The 19,277-nt window shown below is 36.5% G+C and overlaps 1 protein-coding gene across 1 annotated transcript in view; it reads left to right on the forward strand.

The window, feature by feature from the left end:
• KPNA4 (karyopherin subunit alpha 4) overlaps positions 1-14,252 on the forward strand; it is a 60,091-nt gene extending 45,839 nt beyond the window's left edge. Inside the window, exons 13-17 of the mRNA NM_001159316.1 lie at positions 2,422-2,526; positions 5,411-5,482; positions 9,551-9,713; positions 12,677-12,771; positions 14,154-14,252. Coding sequence (NP_001152788.1) covers positions 2,422-2,526; positions 5,411-5,482; positions 9,551-9,713; positions 12,677-12,771; positions 14,154-14,252 — 534 coding nt within the window. The remainder of the gene's footprint in view (positions 1-2,421; positions 2,527-5,410; positions 5,483-9,550; positions 9,714-12,676; positions 12,772-14,153) is intronic.
• Positions 14,253-19,277: the final 5,025 nt, after the last annotated feature.

Raw genomic sequence — 19,277 nt, forward strand, 5'->3', positions numbered from 1 at the left:
TTTATAAATTATAGTAATATCCTACATAGGACACTAGGCAGATATTTTGTCTCATTTTTTTTTTTTTTGTCTCATTTCTTTCTGTGTTTTCAAGTTGCTTTTATTTTCTATGAGGAAAAGCGATTTGTAATCCTCTTGGTAGCAGTAGCACCATTGTGGTATAAAGGGTAGCATAAAAAGATCATTGAGGTAGATCAGTAAAGCCGTTGAACATCTGATTCTGTTTTATCTTTGAGAGAGGTGGTGCAGTGAATGAATATTACAAATAAGTGTACAAAAACAATCCGTTGTTTCATTTTTGTGTGTTTTCATCATCATGAATAATTGAGATACTCATCCATTTTGGCTAGGTCTCTTGATCAGAATAGAAGAGGGAATAAATAAAATTTGTGTTTGTATTCAGTTCAGTTCAGTCGCTCAGTCGTGTCTGACTCTTTACGACCCCATGAACTGTAGCATGCCAGGCCTCCCTGTCCATCATCAACTCCTGGAGCCTACTCAAACTCATGTCCATTGAGTCGGTGATGCCATCCATCCATCTCATCGTCTGTTGTCCCCTTTTTCTCCTGCCTTCAATCCAGCATCAGGGTCTTTTCAAATTAGTCAGTTCTTTGCATCAGGTGGCCAGAGTACTGAAGTTCCAGCTTCAGCATCAGTCCTTCCAATGAATATTCAGGATTGATTTCCTTTAGGATGAACTGGTTGGATCTCCTTGCAGTCCAAGGGGCTCTCAAGAGTCTTCTCCAACACCACAGTTCAAAAGTATCAGTTCTTCAGCGCTCAGCTTTCTTTATAGTCCAACTCTCACATCCATACATGACTTCTGGAAAAACCGTAGCTTTGACTAGACAGACCTTTGTCAGCAAAGTAATGTCTCTGATTTTTAATATGCTGTCTAGGTTGGTCATAGCTTTTCTTCTAAGGAGCAAGTGTCTTTTAATTTCATGGCTGCATTCACCACCTGCAGTGATTTTAGAGCCCGAAAAAACAAAGTCTGTCACTGTTTCCCCAGCTACTTGCCATGAAGTGCAGGGACCAGATGCCATGATCTTAGTTTTTTGAACGTTGAGTTTTAAGCCAACTTTTTCACTCTCCTCTTTCACTTTCATCAAGAGGCTCTTTAGTTCTTCTTCACTTTCTGTCTTAAGGGTGGTATCTTCTGCGTATCTGAGGTTATTGATATTTCTCCCATCAATATTGATTCCAGCTTGTGCTTCATCCAGTCCAGCATTTCTCATGATGTACTCTGCATATAAGTTAAATAAGCAGGGTGACAATATTCAGCCTTGATGTACTCCTTTCCCGATTTGGAACCAGTCTGTTGTTCCATGTCCAGTTCTAACTGTTGCTTTTTGACCTGCATACAGATTCCTCAGGAGGCAGGTCAAGTGGTCTGGTATTCCCATCTCTTTCAGAATTTTCCAGTTTGTTTTGATCCACACAGTCAATGGAGAAGGCAATGGCACCCCACTCCAGTACTCTTGCCTAGAAAGTCCCATGGACAGAGGAGCCTGGGGGCTGCAGTCCATGGGGTCGCTAAGAGTTGGACATGACTGAGCGACTTCACTTTCACTTTTCACTTTCATGCATTGGAGAAGGAAATGGCAACCCACTCCAGTGTTCTTGCCTGGAGAATCCCAGGGACGGGGGAGCCTGGTGGGCTGCCATCTATGGGGTCGCACAGAGTTGGACACGACTGAAGCGACTTAGCAGCAGCAGCAGCACAAAGTCAAAGGCTTTGGCATAGTCAATAAAGCAGAAATAGATGTTTTTTTCTGGAACTCTCTTGCTTTTTTGATGATCTGGCGGATGTTGGCAATTTGATCTCTGGTTCCTCTGCCTTTTCTAAAACCAGCTTGAACATCTGGAAGTTCACAGTTCACGTACTGTTGAAGCCTGGCTTGGAGAATTTAGAGCATTACTTTACTAGCATGTGAGATGAGTGCAATTGCGTGGTAGTTTGAGCATTCTTTGGCATTGCCTTTCTTTGGGATTATATTGAAAACTGACCTTTTCCAGTCCTGTGGCTGCTGCTGAATTTTCCAAATTTGCTAGCATACCGAGTGCAGCACTTTCACAGCATCATCTTTTAGGATTTGAAATAGCTCAACTGGAATTCCATCACCTCTGCTGGGTTGTTACAGTTCATCAATTTCTTAGTATTTGTTCAGCCAAGCTTCTTTATAGTCTTAGTGCTTGGAACATTTTCAAGAAGTTTTTAGAAGGTTAGTTTATTTCATTAGCAATTTGTCCAAGGAAAAATACAGAAAAGGGGACAGGGAAATACAGATGCTGAAATTTTTTATTATGAAACTCATTCCATAGTAAAAATCATTTGGTCATGGTAGTGAATGCTTTTTCCTACTTCAGCTGCAGATTTTATTTTTCAGTAAGAAATATTAAAGGAGTTTTTTTCTACAGGAAGCAGTGTGGTTCCTCTCTAACATCACTGCAGGAAATCAGCAGCAGGTTCAGGCAGTAATTGATGCCAATCTTGTACCAATGATAATACACCTTTTGGATAAGGTAAGAAAGTCATCTTGTTAGTATCTGTGTAAGAGGAGAAGAACTTAATATAACTAATTGTGTGTGTATATATATTTTTTTGTTTAATTAGAATTGATACAGTGGCATGAGTAGTACAGTAAAGTAGTATTAATATTAAAACTTACAAGCAATTTTTATATACATGAAACATTTCTTTTTAGAAACCACTGGCCCTTTTTCTTATTCTTTTATCAAAATTACCATTATCTTAGAATTTATTAAAAATCATATATGCTTGAATATTGTTCCATGCACTTTACATATATTACCTTATTTAATGCTGTAACTCTATAAGGTCAAGAATTATTCCCATTTGACAGATGAAGAAACTCTAGTATAGACAAATAAACTGCCCAAGATCAAACAGCAAGTAATTGTGCTATTTAGTCATATGCCATGTCATCACATGCTTACATTAACTTTTGGGAAGGACACAATTTAAAATGTCACAATCAAAAAATAAAATGTCACAATCACAGCATGCGGGTTTTTTCCTGAACACTGATCTGTTCATTAAAGAGAAGTTATCTCTATCCTCTTTTCCTCCATGTTTCTTACAAACTGCTAGATTGGGTTCAGTTTTTAGGGAAAAATATTTAATGCTCTAATGATTCACATGGGGAGATACATTCTGTTTATCCTACATTTAGTGATAATTTAGATTGATAAGTGAGCTCAAGTGTTACCAGACTGTTCCACCCATTATTATAATGTTATTCATCATTCTTTCACATAGTGGTTTTTAAGCAGTCATGATGAACAGTACCTAGATCTCTTATTTTACTAGGAACTGCAAAATGATGACTTTGTAATTGTGTCATTCTTTATGTATTAGGCGTGATTCTTCAGTAAAGAAGATTAAAGAGCGTTTCCTTATCAGCTGTTTGTTTACTCTTAAATATATTTCATATATTAAAAGCAAGATAAATGTTTGATTCCTGCTTATTATCATTCAGTTTTTAGAATGACATGGTTCCCTAGCAACCTCAAAAGGAGACTAGTGCGAAGTTTTCAGTGTCATTAGGAAATTACAGATTTACATACATCTATTTTTATTAAAAGTTTCAGTCCTTTGTAGTTATTCTTTCTGACACTCAGGTTGTCCCTGACCAGTGGGAACCTCTTTTAAGTTTGGTGCCTGTCTTTTTAACATCACCCGAGTATTTGTTGAGAGCTTCCTACCTTTTGGATATGACATGATTCTTGGGCGCTTTTTTTTGGTATATTTTCTGACCTAGACCTAGAATTAACTATTTTCAGGGTGTCTTGCTTCCTTTTTGTAGCAAGTGGTATTTAAAGGTCATAGTTCAGATACTAAGGATGATCATTGCTACAAGATTGTCATGATATCTATCTAGGCTTGAATGAATAAAATAGGAAGTAAATTTTTTTGTTTTTTTTAAGAAAATGAAAGATATACATATTGTAATTTTTGTAAACATGAGAATTCATAAAAACAAATTGTGAATGAAAGAAAGCTATCAGATATCACTAAGATAACTTTTTTATTTTTACTTATTTGATTTTGTATTTTTATCTCGTCTATGGTGGAAATCTTTCTGTAGACACAGTTACTTGACATATATTGAGGTATATAATATAAAATCTGTCAAAATAACAAGACCACATTGATGCTAATAACATCACTACTCCACTTTTGGGATTTCCTTGAGGATTTTTTTTCTTCAGGATATATTCCATCAATGATGTACTTAAAAATAATGTCACTTGAAATAATTTCTATATGTGTAGTTAAGCCACCAGCTTCATATACAGTTTTTTGTTTCTTTGTTTTCTTTTATTTGGGGAAATTGCTTCAGTTTTGGGGTTTTATTTTTCTTTATTTTTGCGCATGCCAAGAGGATTATGGTTTCTTAGTTCCTCATTCAGACCCTCAGTAATGAGAGTGTGGAGACCTAACCATTGGACTGCTAAAAAATTCCCTTTTTTATTTTGTTTTTGGTTATGTAAAGCATTTATAGTTTCCAAGTGAAAAATAAGTACCTTGTTTTCAAGGTAATACACAAAGGTCTAACTTCTGTCTCTGTCTGTTCTTCCCTACTCTTTCCCTTAATTTTTGGGTTATTCTAATATTGTTTCTTCTTTAAATATAAGCAAATGTCTATGTAAGGTTTTTTCCGCGTGCCAGGTTACATTTAGGATCACTGGATCCACAAATAGACATAGATATAAATTTGCTATATAATGCCCATTTATTGCAAGTAAGGTTGTGTACTGTTTTACACTCCTACCAGTCTTACTGACAGATACTTGGGTTTTCTCAATCTGATAAGTAAAAGTAGATGTCCTACTGCAGCTTTTTTTTTTTGAAGTATGGTTGATTTACAGTGTTCAGTATTAATCTATTGTGGTTTTTTAAATTTTCTTGGTTAACTCTCAAAGGTGAGATTATTAAATCAAATATATGACTTTTTAAATTTATTTTTTAATTTGTATGAGAGTAACCTTTATAAGAGTAGTCTTTATCAGTCTCATTAATCATTGGTATTTTTATTTTTAAAACTATGTGTTTAAAAAGATACTTTATTTCACCTTGACATTTCTTTGACTAAAGTAAAATTGTAACTTCCTTATTTTTTTAACTGATTTTCCTGTATTTTATCATTGACTTCATTTGATATTATGAACAGCAATATCAAGTCAGTTTGTTGTTGGGAAAGTTCACAAAATAGAATCTCCATTTGTTTAGGGTAAATTGGGTTCAAAGCCTTATTTTTATTATACGGATACATAAAGGCTAGAAGAAAACCAGGGGGAGTATGCAGTTGAAAAATCATTTCAGGAAACACCTTTTCCAGTTTATCTTATATTGCAGTTTATATCCTTTACTTTGCTTTTGTAGGGAGATTTTGGCACTCAGAAAGAAGCTGCGTGGGCCATAAGTAACTTAACAATTAGTGGAAGAAAGGATCAAGTAAGTTCAGCTCTTATGTATTTCTCAAAACTGATAAGTAATAGTACTAATAATTCTAAGGTTTGTATTTCAGTAAATCGTAATTTAAGATAATAGCAAGATAATAGACATCCTGTGATATATAAAAGTGTCACCTTGAATTCCTTTAGTTATATTTCATAAATGTGAAGTGTTCACTTTCCAGCTTCTTGGCCTACAAGAATTTTTCTAATCCAGGGTAAGATGAAGCACTTATTGTCAGCATTGTTTTTGTTTTTTAATGTTTTTTTGTTTTTTTAATGCCAGTTCCTGGACCAGGGACTGTACACCCGTGCCTGCTGCCTTGGCAGCACAGAGTCTTAACCTCTAGACTGCCAGGAAAGTCCCAGTCCCAGATACGTTTCACAGACAAGTAAAAAGGGGAAATTTGGAGCACATAATTGTCACAGATAAGCCATAGACTGAATCCACTCAAATATGAATATAGAGCAGAATATAAATATATTACATGGCAATAACTAATATAAAGATGATAGAAAATTTTCAGATTTTATGGAACCACAGAATAGCAGATTGAGAGGTGGCCGGGTATATGACAGTGCTAAATATTAAAGCAAAGAAAGGATGCTGTCACACTGAACAATTGTAATTTAAAAAAAATTACCTGGCCTCTTAAATGACTTCATAATTTAATATTAAAGGAGAAAGGCTCTCTGAAGGAAGTACTCCTTATGGCAGAGAAATGTGTCACATGAAATGGGTTGATTCCTTCATTTTCACTTCAGTTTTTTTCTCTAAGTTCGTGAAAAACAAACGTACTGCATAAAAAGAAAAGGTTAATGTAGGCTAACGTAACATGGAGAAGGGAATTCCACTGGAGAAGGGAATAGCAAACCACTTCAGCATTCTTGTCTTGAGAACCCCATGAACAGTATGAAAAGGCTAAATGATAGGATACCAAAAGAGGAACTCCCCAGGTCGGTAGGTGCCCAATATACTACTGGAGATCAGTGGAGAAATAACTCCAGAAAGAATGAAGGGATGGAGCCAAAGCAAAAACAATACCCAGTTGTCGATGAGACTGGTGATAGGAGCAAGGTCTAATGCTGTAAAGAGCAATATTGCATAGGAAGCTGGGATGTTAGCTAAGTCCATGAATCAAGGCAAATTAGAAGTAGTCAAATAGGAGATGGCAAGAGTGAACGTCAACATTCTAGGAATCGCGAACTAAAATGGACTGGAATGGGTGAATTTAACTCAGATGACCATTATATCTACTACTGTGGCAGGAATCCCTTAGAAGAAATGGAGTAGCCATCATGATCAACAAAACAGTCTGAAATGCAGTACTTGGATGCAATTTCAAAAACGACAGAATGATCTCTGTTCATTTCCAAAGCCAACCATTCAGTATCACAGTAATCCAAGTCTGTGCCCCAACCAGTAACGCTGAAGAAGCTGAAGTTGAACGGTTCTATGAAGACCTCCAAGACCTTTTAGAACTAACACCCCAAAAAGATGTCCTTTTCATTATAGGGGACTGGAATGCAAAACTAGGAAGTCAAGAAACACCTGGGGTAACAGGCAAATTTGGCCTTGGAATACGGAATGAAGCAGGGCAAAGGCTAATAGAGTTTTGCCAAGAAAATGCACTGGTCATAGCAAACACCCTCTTCCAACAACACAAGAGAAGACTACATACGGATATCACCAGATTGTCAACACCAAAATCAGATTGATTATATTCTGTGCAGCCAAAGATGGAGAAGCTCTATATAGTCAGCAAAAACAAGACTGGGAGCTGACTGTGGCTCAGATCATAAACTCCTTATTGCCAAATTCAGACTTAAATTGAAGAAAGTAGGGAAAATCACTAGACCATTCAGATATGACCTAAATCAAATCCCTTATGATTATACAGTAGAAGTAAGAAATAGATTTAAGGGCCTAGATCTGATAGATAGAGTGCCTGATGAACTATGGACGGAGGTTCGTGACATTGTACAGGAGACAGAGATCAAGACCATCCCCAAGGAAAAGAAATGCAAAAAAGCAAAATGGCTCTCTGGGGAGGCCTTACAAATAGCTGTGAAAAGAAGAGAAACGAAAAGCAAAGGAGAAAAGGAAAGATATAAGCATCTGAATGCAGAGTTCCAAAGAATAGCAAGGAGAGATAGCCTTCCTCAGCAATCCATGCAAAAAAATAGAGGAAAACAACAGAATGGGAAAGACTAGAGATCTCTTCAAGAAAATTAGAGATACCAAGGGAACATTTCATGCAAACATGGGCTCAATAAAGGACAGAAATGGTATGTACCTAACAGAAGCAGAAGATATTAAGAAGAGATGGCAAGAATACACAGAAGAACTGTACAAAAAAGATCTTCACGACCAAGATAATCACGATGGTGTGATCACTCACCTAGAGCCAGACATCCTGGAATGTGAAGTCAAGTGGACCTTAGAAAGAAAGCATCACTATGAACAAAGCTAATGGAGGTGATGAAATTCCAGTTCAGCTATTTCACATTCACAATGCAGCTGTGAATGTGCTGCACTCAATATGTGAGCAAATTTGGAAAACTCAGCAGTGGCCACAGGACTGGAAAAGGTCAGTTTTCATTCCAATCCCAAAGAAAGGCAATGCCAAAGAATGCTCAAACTGCTGCACAATTGCACTCATCTCACACGCTAATAAAGTAATGCTCAAAATTCTCCAAGCCAGGCTTCAGGAATACGTGAACCGTGAACTTCCAGATGTTCAAGCTGGTTTTAGAAAAGGCAGAGGAACCAGAGATCAAATTGCCAACATCTGCCGGATCATTGAAAAAGCAAGAGAATTCCAGAAAAACATATATTTCTGCTTTATTAACTATGCCAAAGCCTTTGACTGTGTGGATCACAATAAACTGTGGAAAATTCTTCAAGAGATGGGAATACCAGACCACCTGACCTGCCTCTTGAGAAACCTATATGCAAGTCAGGAAGCAACAGTTAGAACTGCACATGATACAACAGACTGGTTCCAAATAGGAAAAGGAGTACATCAAGGCTGTATACTGTTACCCTGCTTATTTAACTTCTATGCAGAGTACATCACGAGAAATGCTGGACTGGAAGAAGCACAAGCTGGAATCAAGATTGCCGGGAGAAATATCAATAACCTCAGATATGCAGATGACACCACCCTTGTGGCAGAAAGTGAAGAGGAACTAAAGAGCCTCTTGATGAAAGTGAAAGAGGAGAGTGAGAAAGTTGGCTCAAAGCTCAACATTCAGAAAACGAAGATCATGGCATCTGGTCCCATCACTTCATGGGAAATAGATGGGGAAACAGTGGAAACAGTGTCAGACTTTATTTTTGGGGCTCCAACATCACTGCAGATGGTGACTGCAGCCATAAAATTAAAAGACGCTTACTCCTTGGAAGGAAAGTTATGACCAACCTAGATAGCATATTCAAAAGCAGAGACATTACTTTGCCAACAAAGGTCCATCTAGTCAAGACTATGGTTTTTCCAGTGGTCATGTATGGGTGTGAAAGTTGGACTGTGAAGAAAGCTGAGTGCCGAAGAATTGCTGCTTTTGAACTGTGGTGTTGGAGAAGACTCCTGAGAGTCCCTGGGACTGCAAGGAGATCCAACGAGTCCATTCTAAAGGAGATCAGTCTTGGGTGTTCTTTGGAAGGACTGATGCTAAAGCTGAAACTCCGATACTTTGGCCACCTCATGCAAAGAGTTGACTCATTGGAAAAGACTCTGATGCTGGGAGGGATTGGGGGCAGGAGGAGAAGGGGACTGCAGAGGATGAGATGGCTAGATGGCATCACTGACTCGATGGACATGAGTTTGAGTGAACTCCAGGAGTTGGTGATGGACAGGTAGGCCTGGCGTGCTGCAATTCATGGGGTCACAAAGAGTTGGAGACGATTGAGCGACTGAACTGAACTGAAACTGAACTTAACATGTGAGAAATGAGGTCATATTTCCAAATTCAAGATTGTAAAGTCAGAATTATTCCAGTGAGATAACAGGGTGCACAAAAGAAATTCACTGAACATTTATTATATCATGGTATTTTTGTTCTTCAGGTGGCCTACCTAATCCAACAAAATGTTATCCCACCTTTTTGCAACTTGCTGACTGTAAAAGATGCACAAGTTGTGCAAGTAGTACTCGATGGACTAAGTAATATATTAAAAATGGCTGAAGATGAGGCAGAAACCATAGCCAATCTTATAGAAGAATGTGGAGGTAAGTTTATTATATGCTGTTATTCCACATTTTAATATTCTTTTTGTAACTACTTTTATTTTCAAATGCACACTTCTATATTTTTCTTTCTAAATACTATATTCTATATGTACAGTCCTGCTCAGCTTGCTGCATATTCTTAGGTAACTGAATTGCTGCCATATATTGAACAGGCACTGTGCTAAGATACTGGGAAGACAGTGATAAACAAGACACAGTCCTTGCCCTCAAGGCATGTAGTCCAATCATGGAGATAAACATGAACTGATTTAATGATTACCCTAATAGAAATGTGCAACAAAGTGAAAAACCGAATTTGTCCTGGAAGAAATAGGAAGTAACCTGAGCTAGATTTGAGAGATGAATAAGGATTAAGAAAGTAAAAAGGGATGAAAGGTGTTCCAGGCAGAGATAACACCATGAGCAACGTCTGAGGTGAGAAATAGCATTCAGCAAATTATAAGTAGTTCAGTGTTGCTAAATCACAAAGTATGAGATAGAAAACGCCAGAAGATGAGACTGTAGAGTTAGCCATTGATCAGGCCCCTACAGTCTTGGAAGCTTTGTAGCACAGCAGATACTTTAAGGCGGTGGTTCCCAAATCTAGCAGTGCACCAGAACCACCAAGAAGGTACACAACATGCCTTAGCTTTCAGCTCTTAAGATGAACATCTAGACAGAACATGGAAGTTTCTCGTGTGGGTGTGGAACAAAATATATTATCAACCTAGGTAAGCGTAAAAGTAAAGCTGTTTCGGATAGAAGTTGAGAAGTAAGTGAAAGGACAGGTAGCTAAGAATAGGAGAACAAGTATCTTCAACTTATTTAGTAGAATTTGGTGACTTGAAAATTAATAGGAAGTGTTTTTAAAATTACTTAAGTGATACGCAGCACACAAAATGACAGAACAACAACAACAAAATTTGTAACTATCAAATTGGGAACAGGAAACGGGAAATACTGTTAGGTAACTAATTATAATTAGAAAGTGAGTTCCAGAAAAAATTTAAAACTTAAAAAATTTGAAATTTAAAAGGAATAGTTAAAAAATTTTTTCCTACTTGTGTATTTTTTTCTTTTACCATATAAACCTTTTAATAATTAAAATTTTATTTTCTATATTAATATAAAAATATAGATCTTGAGCATTGCCTATTTCACTGGAAGTAAAGCCTAGCTTACAAATTTCCCAAAGGATTCTCTGCCATAGGGTACAACAAGTCATTGGAAGATTTTACCAAGGGAATTGATATGTTTAATGGAACATGGATATGAGGGGAATGGAACCCTGGTAGAGACTGGCAGGAAACCACCTAGGAAAGTGTATAGCGATCACACCACAATAAATGAAGGCAGTGATAATAGAGACGAGGGGGAGATGACAGGATTCAAAAAATGGATAGGATAGGCTTTGAGGTTTTTGAGATTCTGTTATAGAGTTGAGGGAAAGGGGAACTTTAATAATTAGTCTTTCTCACAGATTTCAAACTGTTGTTGATTATCACCAGTAAGAATACAGTAGAATAAACAGTGTAAATGAAGAATGGCAGATAACATTGTGTTTGTACAGCTTGAACTTTGGTACCTATAAAGTGTCCTCATGGAATTATCAAGCAGGTTTAAAGTTTTAAGCATCTGACGCTCAGAAAAATGAATCCATAGATGAGAAGTCCTCAACCTATATGTAAATAGGAGTTAAGCCTTTTCGTGAAAAGGCCCCATAAGGAGAGTGTGTAAAGTGAGAAATATGCCTAAAGCAATTTCCTCCGCTTAAGAAATAGAAGACAAATACTCATAAAAGGGCAATTTCACTTTAATTCAGAGATTTTAAAATTAATTATTACTCCTGTTAGGCTTCCTTGGTGGCTCAGTTGGTAAAGAATCCGCCTGCAATGTAGGAGACCACCTGCAGGAGGCAAGGGTTCGATCCTTGGGTCAGGAAGATCTCCTGGAGAAGGGAATGGCAACCCACTCCAGTATTCTTGCCTGGAGAATCCCATGGACAGAGGAGCCTGGTGGACTACAGTCCGTGGGGTTGCAAGAATCAGACATGACTTAGTGACTAAACCACTACAAAGCAAAACAGTATTCAATTTTTATATCAATAGGTTGTTTACATATTTTGCTTTTGATTTAATACATTTGTTAGTATTTACAGGGGAAAATCCTCTTTCCCCTGAAATACTGTTGTTGATCATAATCATTTTTCATTGTACTTAATAGCTGTCTTAACATTCATATTTGTTAATCATGAGTATTTAAAAGTTTTTTCTTAGATGCTCACTAGAAAAATTTGGCAAATGCTACTAAATAGAAAGAACTTGCTTTTAACTTCTTTTACTTTTCTTGCACCTTTGGGTTTTACTGTTTGTTTTGGGGTGTTTTTGGTTTTTTTCTTTAAACATGGCTCACGGGATCCTCAGTTTCAACCAGGATTGAAACCGAGCCACATGACAGTGAAAGCCCAGAGTCCTAACCACTACACCACCAGGGATTTCCCAGCTTTTAACAGAGTAATTTTACATACTATTACTCCTTACAAACACTGATGTATGATATATAATTTTCTTCTGAATAGATAGATATCCCATTGCTTAATTTATATGTAGTTAAACACTCAAGTATTTGGGTTTTTTGTTTTTTGTTTGTTTTTTTTTTGCTGCAGTGTGCCACATGGCATATAGGATTTTAGTTCCCTGACCAGAAATTGAATCAGAGCTCCTTGCATTGGAAGTGTGGAGTTTTGACTACTGGACTGCCAGAGAGGTCCCTCAGATAATTTTTTAAGATAAATACGCTATATCTTTGTGAAAAAATCCTTACTGTTTTTAAGATTCACCTTTAGAATAGATACCCCAAAATTGAATTTATGTGTTCCCAAGATTATTGTAACACTTTCTGCTGCTGTGTTGTTGTTGTTGTTTTAATATTATTATTATTTCACTTCATAAAATCTCTTACAGGACTGGAGAAAATTGAACAGCTTCAAAATCATGAAAATGAAGACATCTACAAATTGGCCTATGAGATCATTGATCAGTTCTTCTCTTCAGATGATGTATTTAATAATCTTATCATTTTCTTAGTTTTACTTAATAAGCATAAGTCTGGATGAAATTTAAGCTAGGACATATATGTATGCATTTTAGAGAATGGAATTGAAATAGATACATAATATTTCAGTTTTTTAAAGTCCTTTGGGGTATTAAAAAGTAGTATTAGCTCAAATGGCAAAAACAGAAGAGAATTTTTTGAGAGTGAATAAATTAGGCTTTATTTTCCCTTGATGTCTCTATATTTTATATTGCTAATAGCCTAATGTGTTTATAAACAAAATAGTGAAGCTAGTATATCCTATAATAAATCCATTATGACAATAATTAATCTGTATTTGAATATATTGCCACCATTAATTTTAGTTGGTGACCAAAAACAAATATGAAGACAAATAGATACAGTGGAAAAAAATTATCAAGAAATGTAAGTTACTATATAACGTATACTATAGAAGAATGTTTTCAGATTGTCAGTATATGGTAGTTGAAATTAAAGAATTATTTTTAGTATTATCTCTTTGGGAATGTTAAATCTAAAATTATAGTGATCAGATATAGCCAGCAGTAGATTTCTTGATTAAGTTTCTCAACTTTTTAAAAAAGAAAATGGAATATTATTAAATATTTTGTTAAGTATATATGGTTTGTAGATTAACTTGAGAAGGACAATACTAAAAAAGAATTAGACTATTTATACCTACAGATTATCAAGCTAAGTCCTATTTAGAATATAATATTTGTTAAAAAGCATACTTTTTTAAAAGTAGCTTTTATCATGTATTAAAGTTGGATATTTTTAGAAGTCCTAATTGATAATTAGGTATACACAAAGCCTTAATGATTTTTAATACTTCAACATGCAAGTCTTGCTTACTCTGTTACATTGTGAAAATAATAATAAAGATGATGTGCCTCTTTATAGGAACTATACCATAGGCACATAATTTTGTGGTATTTCAACTGTTAGATATAAAGCATATAGAAAGAATATCAGTTATCCATTTTAATAGGGCTATTATGTTACACTTTAAGCTCAAAAGTTGTCTCCATTTGCTATTAAAATATTAACCGAAGAATACACTTAGCCTCCAAAAGTGGTAGCATTAGAATGAGTATACTGTCTGAATTTGAGACATAGTCCCATCTCCAATCTCTTTCATTCTTTCAGAAGATATCCATTTTGCATATTCTCTTCAGTTTCTTCTCTTTTGGCATCCCTTAAGAAAAAAACCTTTATGAAGTGTTTTCAGGGTTCTCAAGGGATGGTAGGACAGTGTTGGCCACCCATAATCTCTCATACTTTTTAAATGGAAGTGTTAACTACAATTCTATGTTTTATAATTTAAAACTAACCATCACCTTCTTTTTTTCCCCTCCCCTTTAGATTGATGAAGACCCTAGCCTTGTTCCAGAGGCAATACAAGGTGGAACATTTGGTTTCAATTCATCTGCCAATGTACCAACAGAAGGGTTCCAGTTCTAGAAAGATGTTGTGGAAGTTAGGTACAATGCAGCACTGGGATATATATATATATATACATATATATAAAAAGGTTTGATCCATCAAGCTTGGCTCATGGGATCTGCTGCTGCATTAAATCGGGAAAGAAAATGTGAAGATTTCATTTGGAATCACAGAAAATGCCCAAATGAGGTCAAGATGGCGAGTGGGTGCGAGTGAGAATGAGTGGCAAAATGTAATGAAAACTCTACATGGATGCTTATTTAGGTTGTTCAAAGTAAAAAGGGCTACAGGTCACAGATCTTCAGTGCCTGAGAAGGAACAATGACTTTGTATCAATTGAGGGGAAAGTGCAGTACTGTCATCTTCAAGCCTTGTAAGCATGAAAGAGAATAGGATGCCCATAAAAGTCAAAGGAAAACGAGCCCAGGCCTTGCTATGAAGCAGTGTGTGAGTGGACAGTGTTGAATGAATGTCTGGCTCAGTGATGGAGAGCCAGGTTCATCTTTCAAATCTAGGGCTCTTCATTCACGAAGCAGACTCCTAGTCCTGGAGTGACTGTGTACGAGAGTATGGTTGTGGTGCTGTATGTGAACGCATGCAAGCTTGATTTGCCTTCAGGGGGCTGATAACAAACCTAGTAAAATCATCAGAGTGAGATCATAAGTGTTACTGTACACTGGACATGAAAACAAAGACCAGTTCAGCAGCAGACATTGGTGTACTCTGCAGCCTGTGTTTTCTATTTCCCTTCCTCCCTGTTCCCACCCCCTCCTTTTTTTTTTTTTTTTTTTTTTTTAGGTTTTTTTTTTTTTGTGGGAGTTTTTTGTTTTGTTTTTAGTTTTTATTTACTTTACCTAGTATGGCTTTTTAGTTGCTTCTCAAGTCAGAAAACTTTCAGGAAGGTTTCCCTGTGCATTTGCACCAGATGAATGTTTGATGCTATGAAAAGCTTTCCATATCATCAAAACTAATTTGTGTAGATTTTTGCATGAAAAAAAAAATCATAAATTTCCCTCAAAATAGACTGTGTTGCAGTACACAAGTTGCCATTATAGTATAAAACAGTAAAATGTGCTTTTAAAAGCCATCCTTTTCATTTTCAGAGATAACATAAAGATCTTTGCATGAGGTAAATCTACAGCCTAGTTCATTTTTAGATTTTGTTGAGTCCTGTAAAGAAGAAGAAGAAAAAAGTTTCAGTTGTGGTAGAATACCGTGCTGTGTTTAAATGTTACTTGTTTTCAAACTTTGTTTTCTATGAAAATGATATGGAAACTTCTAAAATGGAATTTGGTGCATATGTACTGCTGAATAAAGACCGATGAAGAGGTTTGAATAGATGTACAAATCAAGTAATGGTTTGAACACCTTTAATAATATGCCTAATCTGTTCAATTGTTTTAGAATCTTTTTATCTTAGATGTAGGCAGCCATGAACAATCTATTTTGAGCCACTTTAGGGAGAAAACTTTGTATTTTTAAAACTTGCATAAAAGTTATGCAAGTGGTTTTTATAAATTGGAATAATACCTCAGTTTTGAGGTTATGCACACTAAATTAAATGTGACATAAATTAATTTGTACAAAAAGAACTCTTTATAAGGTGGCTCATTGTAGGAAATCCTGTGCCTTCCCCTTTGAGCACAAGTGTTGCATGAACAACAGTTTGCTATAAGAAACATACCAGATTAGCCACCATTAGCATCTATATCTACTTTGTGTTTAAAAATCAACTGGTAATTCTGAAACACTGTAGAATGGATAAAAATTATTTTGTGATCATAACTCTTTGTTGAACTAGAGTATTTTTGCAGCATTCCTTGTCATCAAAAACATGGTTAAAGTTTAAAACTAGAAGCAGCAGAAAACTAGCTTGTAAAATTTATCCAAGTAGAGTGCAGGCTAGGCTATCTTGGGGAAATAAACATTAAAACTCAAAGCAATGTTTTACATGGGGCATGTGTGTGTGCTGTGTGCATTTTTTATATATATATTAATGTAAAGTTAGAGTACAACTCAGTGGCTTGTGTTTGCTTGTCTTTCATAAGCTTTTAACATTGACCCAACATTACAAAAGAAGTTTCTTAAATTCTTTAATTTCAGTATGAAAGTGAAAGTGAAGTCGCTCAGTCGTGTCCGACTCTTTGTGACCCCATAGACTGTAGCCTACCAGGCTCCTCTGTCCACGGGATTTTCCAGGCAATAGTACTGGAGTGGATTGCCATTTCCTTCTCCAGGGGATCTTCCCAACCCAGGGCTCGAACCCGGGTCTCCCGCATTGTAGACAGATGCTTTACTGTCTGAGCCACCAGGGAAGTCCTAATTTCACTATAGATGTATTAATATTCCAACTTACTGAATTTGTTCAGCTGATGCCATCTGTGCTTCTGCTTCTTCCCTGTCCAAACCAAGATTCTGACCTACCTTCACTCCTTCAGCCAAAGTGGACTGAGAGAGACAACCTGAAATATATTTTAAGTATTTCTATTACTTCAGCATATGGCTGCAAATGATAGAGTGCACACAAAGTATGATTTTACAAATGGCATAAGTTACCAGAAGTAACATAACAGTACTCTGCATAAATCTTGTTTCTTAGTGTACAAAAACCTGGTTAAAAGTAAGCCAGTGAGGTTATAGTAGGCCAAATGATTTTATAGAGTAATTTTCTTACGAGTGCTGGACTCATATCAGCTTGATTAGTCAAGGCCTGCAGAAGAAGCTGATCTCAGAGAAGAACCTAAACTGTCGTTTAAAGGGGCTCACCTGATTAAATCAGGCCTACCCCTTATTATCTCCCTTTTAATTGACCCAAAGCCAAACTGATGAGTACATTATTATACCTGCACTATCCCTTCCTCTTTACCCTATGCGTGCGTACCAAGTTGCCCCCAACTCTGTGTGACCCTGTAGGCAATAGCCCACCAGGTTCCTCTATCCAAGCATGAATACTGCAGTAGGTTGCCATGCCCTCCTCCAGGGGATCTTCCTGATCCAGGGATCGAACCCACATCTCTCAAGTGTTTTGCATTGGCATGTGGATTCTTTACCACTGGCGCCACCTGGGAAGCCTACTGTTTGGCCTAGTCACAGAGTGATATCCATCATGCTCAAATAATCCTGTCAACACTTGAGTAAATGGAATTATAAAGGGTATGTATATCAGGGAATCTTGGAAGCCACCTTAAGAGTTCCTGTACCACAAAGAAATAACTAGCATTTAGAGCTGGAGCAATTTAGATGTGATCACCTAACATATCACAAGCTTATTTTTGGATGAAGGTCCCCTGTGAGAATCTAATGAAAACTGCCCGAGCTTCCTTCCAGAATACATATACATACAGTTGGGAGCTCTGTGGGAGTCTGAATTTCAAGATATGATCTGTCCGAGTCCTGCCTTTCAGATGATGGACTTGCCAAGAGGTGACTTGACCAAGGTCACAACTACTAAGGGCTAGATAAGACCCAGATCTCAACTCTTAAAATAGGGAGCTATGCTTTCAATTACTGCTGCAAAACTCATTTAAATTTGTGAGCCAATGCAAAAAAGCATTTATGCAGCATTTCTTATTGTAGTTTGAGAAATGACACACTAATTTTACAGAAGCTTGTCTGTGAGTTTTGAAATTACAGTTGACACTTTGAACACCATGGACTTTGCAGGCCCACTTACATGCCTTTTTTCCCCACTAAATACGTACTTCAAGGTCAACTGTACTTTAAATCAGCTGTCTCTAGATTACTTGTAATACCTAATACAGTATAACTGCTACGTAAATAATTGTTAAGTACACTGTAAATACTGTGTAGCTAATCCCTTGAATACAGCTGAGGTTAGGGGCAGTGGCCCTCATCGATGGTTCTGCATCCAAGGATTCAACCAGCCACAGATCATGCAGTATTACAGTGAAAACAAGTCCACGTGTAAGTGAACCCATGTTATTCAGGGGTCCACTGTATTTTATTTCTTTCTGATTTTCCAAAATTGAATCTTTCATTGTGGATATTAAGAAGGTGAACTATATATAAACAGGCCAATTTAGCTTGAATTAGAGAAGTTACCAGTTGTGAACTCCTGAGGCCTAATGGGTTATTTATCTCTTAAACATGACGTTTTAAGCATTTAAGGAGAAAATGGTTTTTCATTTTAGCAGACACATTAATGAAGTGTATGCTTTTTAAAAATATGAGTAATGAAATTTATATGCCTTTAAATAAAATCAAAGTGCACATTCATAGTCTTACTGTATTCAGTTAATTCGTAAATTAAGGTGAAAAGAATGAAGATTTATAAAGCCTATATTCTGGTGTGATCAGAAGCAACTGAACTGTAGTGTACAGTGAATATTAACTATCGTATCAATGTACAGGAAGGTAGGTTTAATGTTTTTTCTGTAAGACTTAACCTAGCAGTTTGAACATGTCTTTAAATTCAGGTTCTTTAAGTGACAAGTTTGGTTCAGGATGTCCATGTCAGGATGTACTGTTTATAAAGTTGACTTGACAGCTGCTACTTTGTGTATAAGGGCAGGTGCTGCCCTGAAGATCCTTTCAGATTTACCTCTTAGAAGAGACCTGCACTCATCGTTTATGTTGTTGTCCCAATTTCTGCCTTCACAAGTTTTGCATCTTTGCAGCTCTAAATATGCTGCTTGCTCCAGGTTACTTAGTTTTTCCAAAGTGTCAATTCTTCCAAGTTTATTCTTCATGAAGAAAAACTTTTATAACTTTTTTGTTTCTATTATTCAAGCATGAATCCTGCTTTCCCTGACTATATCTTACCCTGATTTGTATAGCTCATGGATTCTTTGTAAGTCTGTGACCTTACCCAAGATTTCCTCATCTATTTTTGCTCTTCTAACAACTGATAATCTGCTTAAATCTACATGCTGTTTGTTGCACTCAGTCTCCAGTTACCTGCCTTCCAGATCATTCCTTCAGTGTCCCATCTTTCTAGTCCTCGGATTTTTGAGCTTTTCAAGCCATCTTTCCCCCATACTTTGTACATGGTTACCTTTTGACTGATTTTATAATTGGCTATTA

Source organism: Bos taurus, chromosome 1 (genome assembly GCF_002263795.3).
Source record: "Bos taurus isolate L1 Dominette 01449 registration number 42190680 breed Hereford chromosome 1, ARS-UCD2.0, whole genome shotgun sequence".
Lineage (NCBI taxonomy): Eukaryota > Metazoa > Chordata > Mammalia > Artiodactyla > Bovidae > Bos > Bos taurus.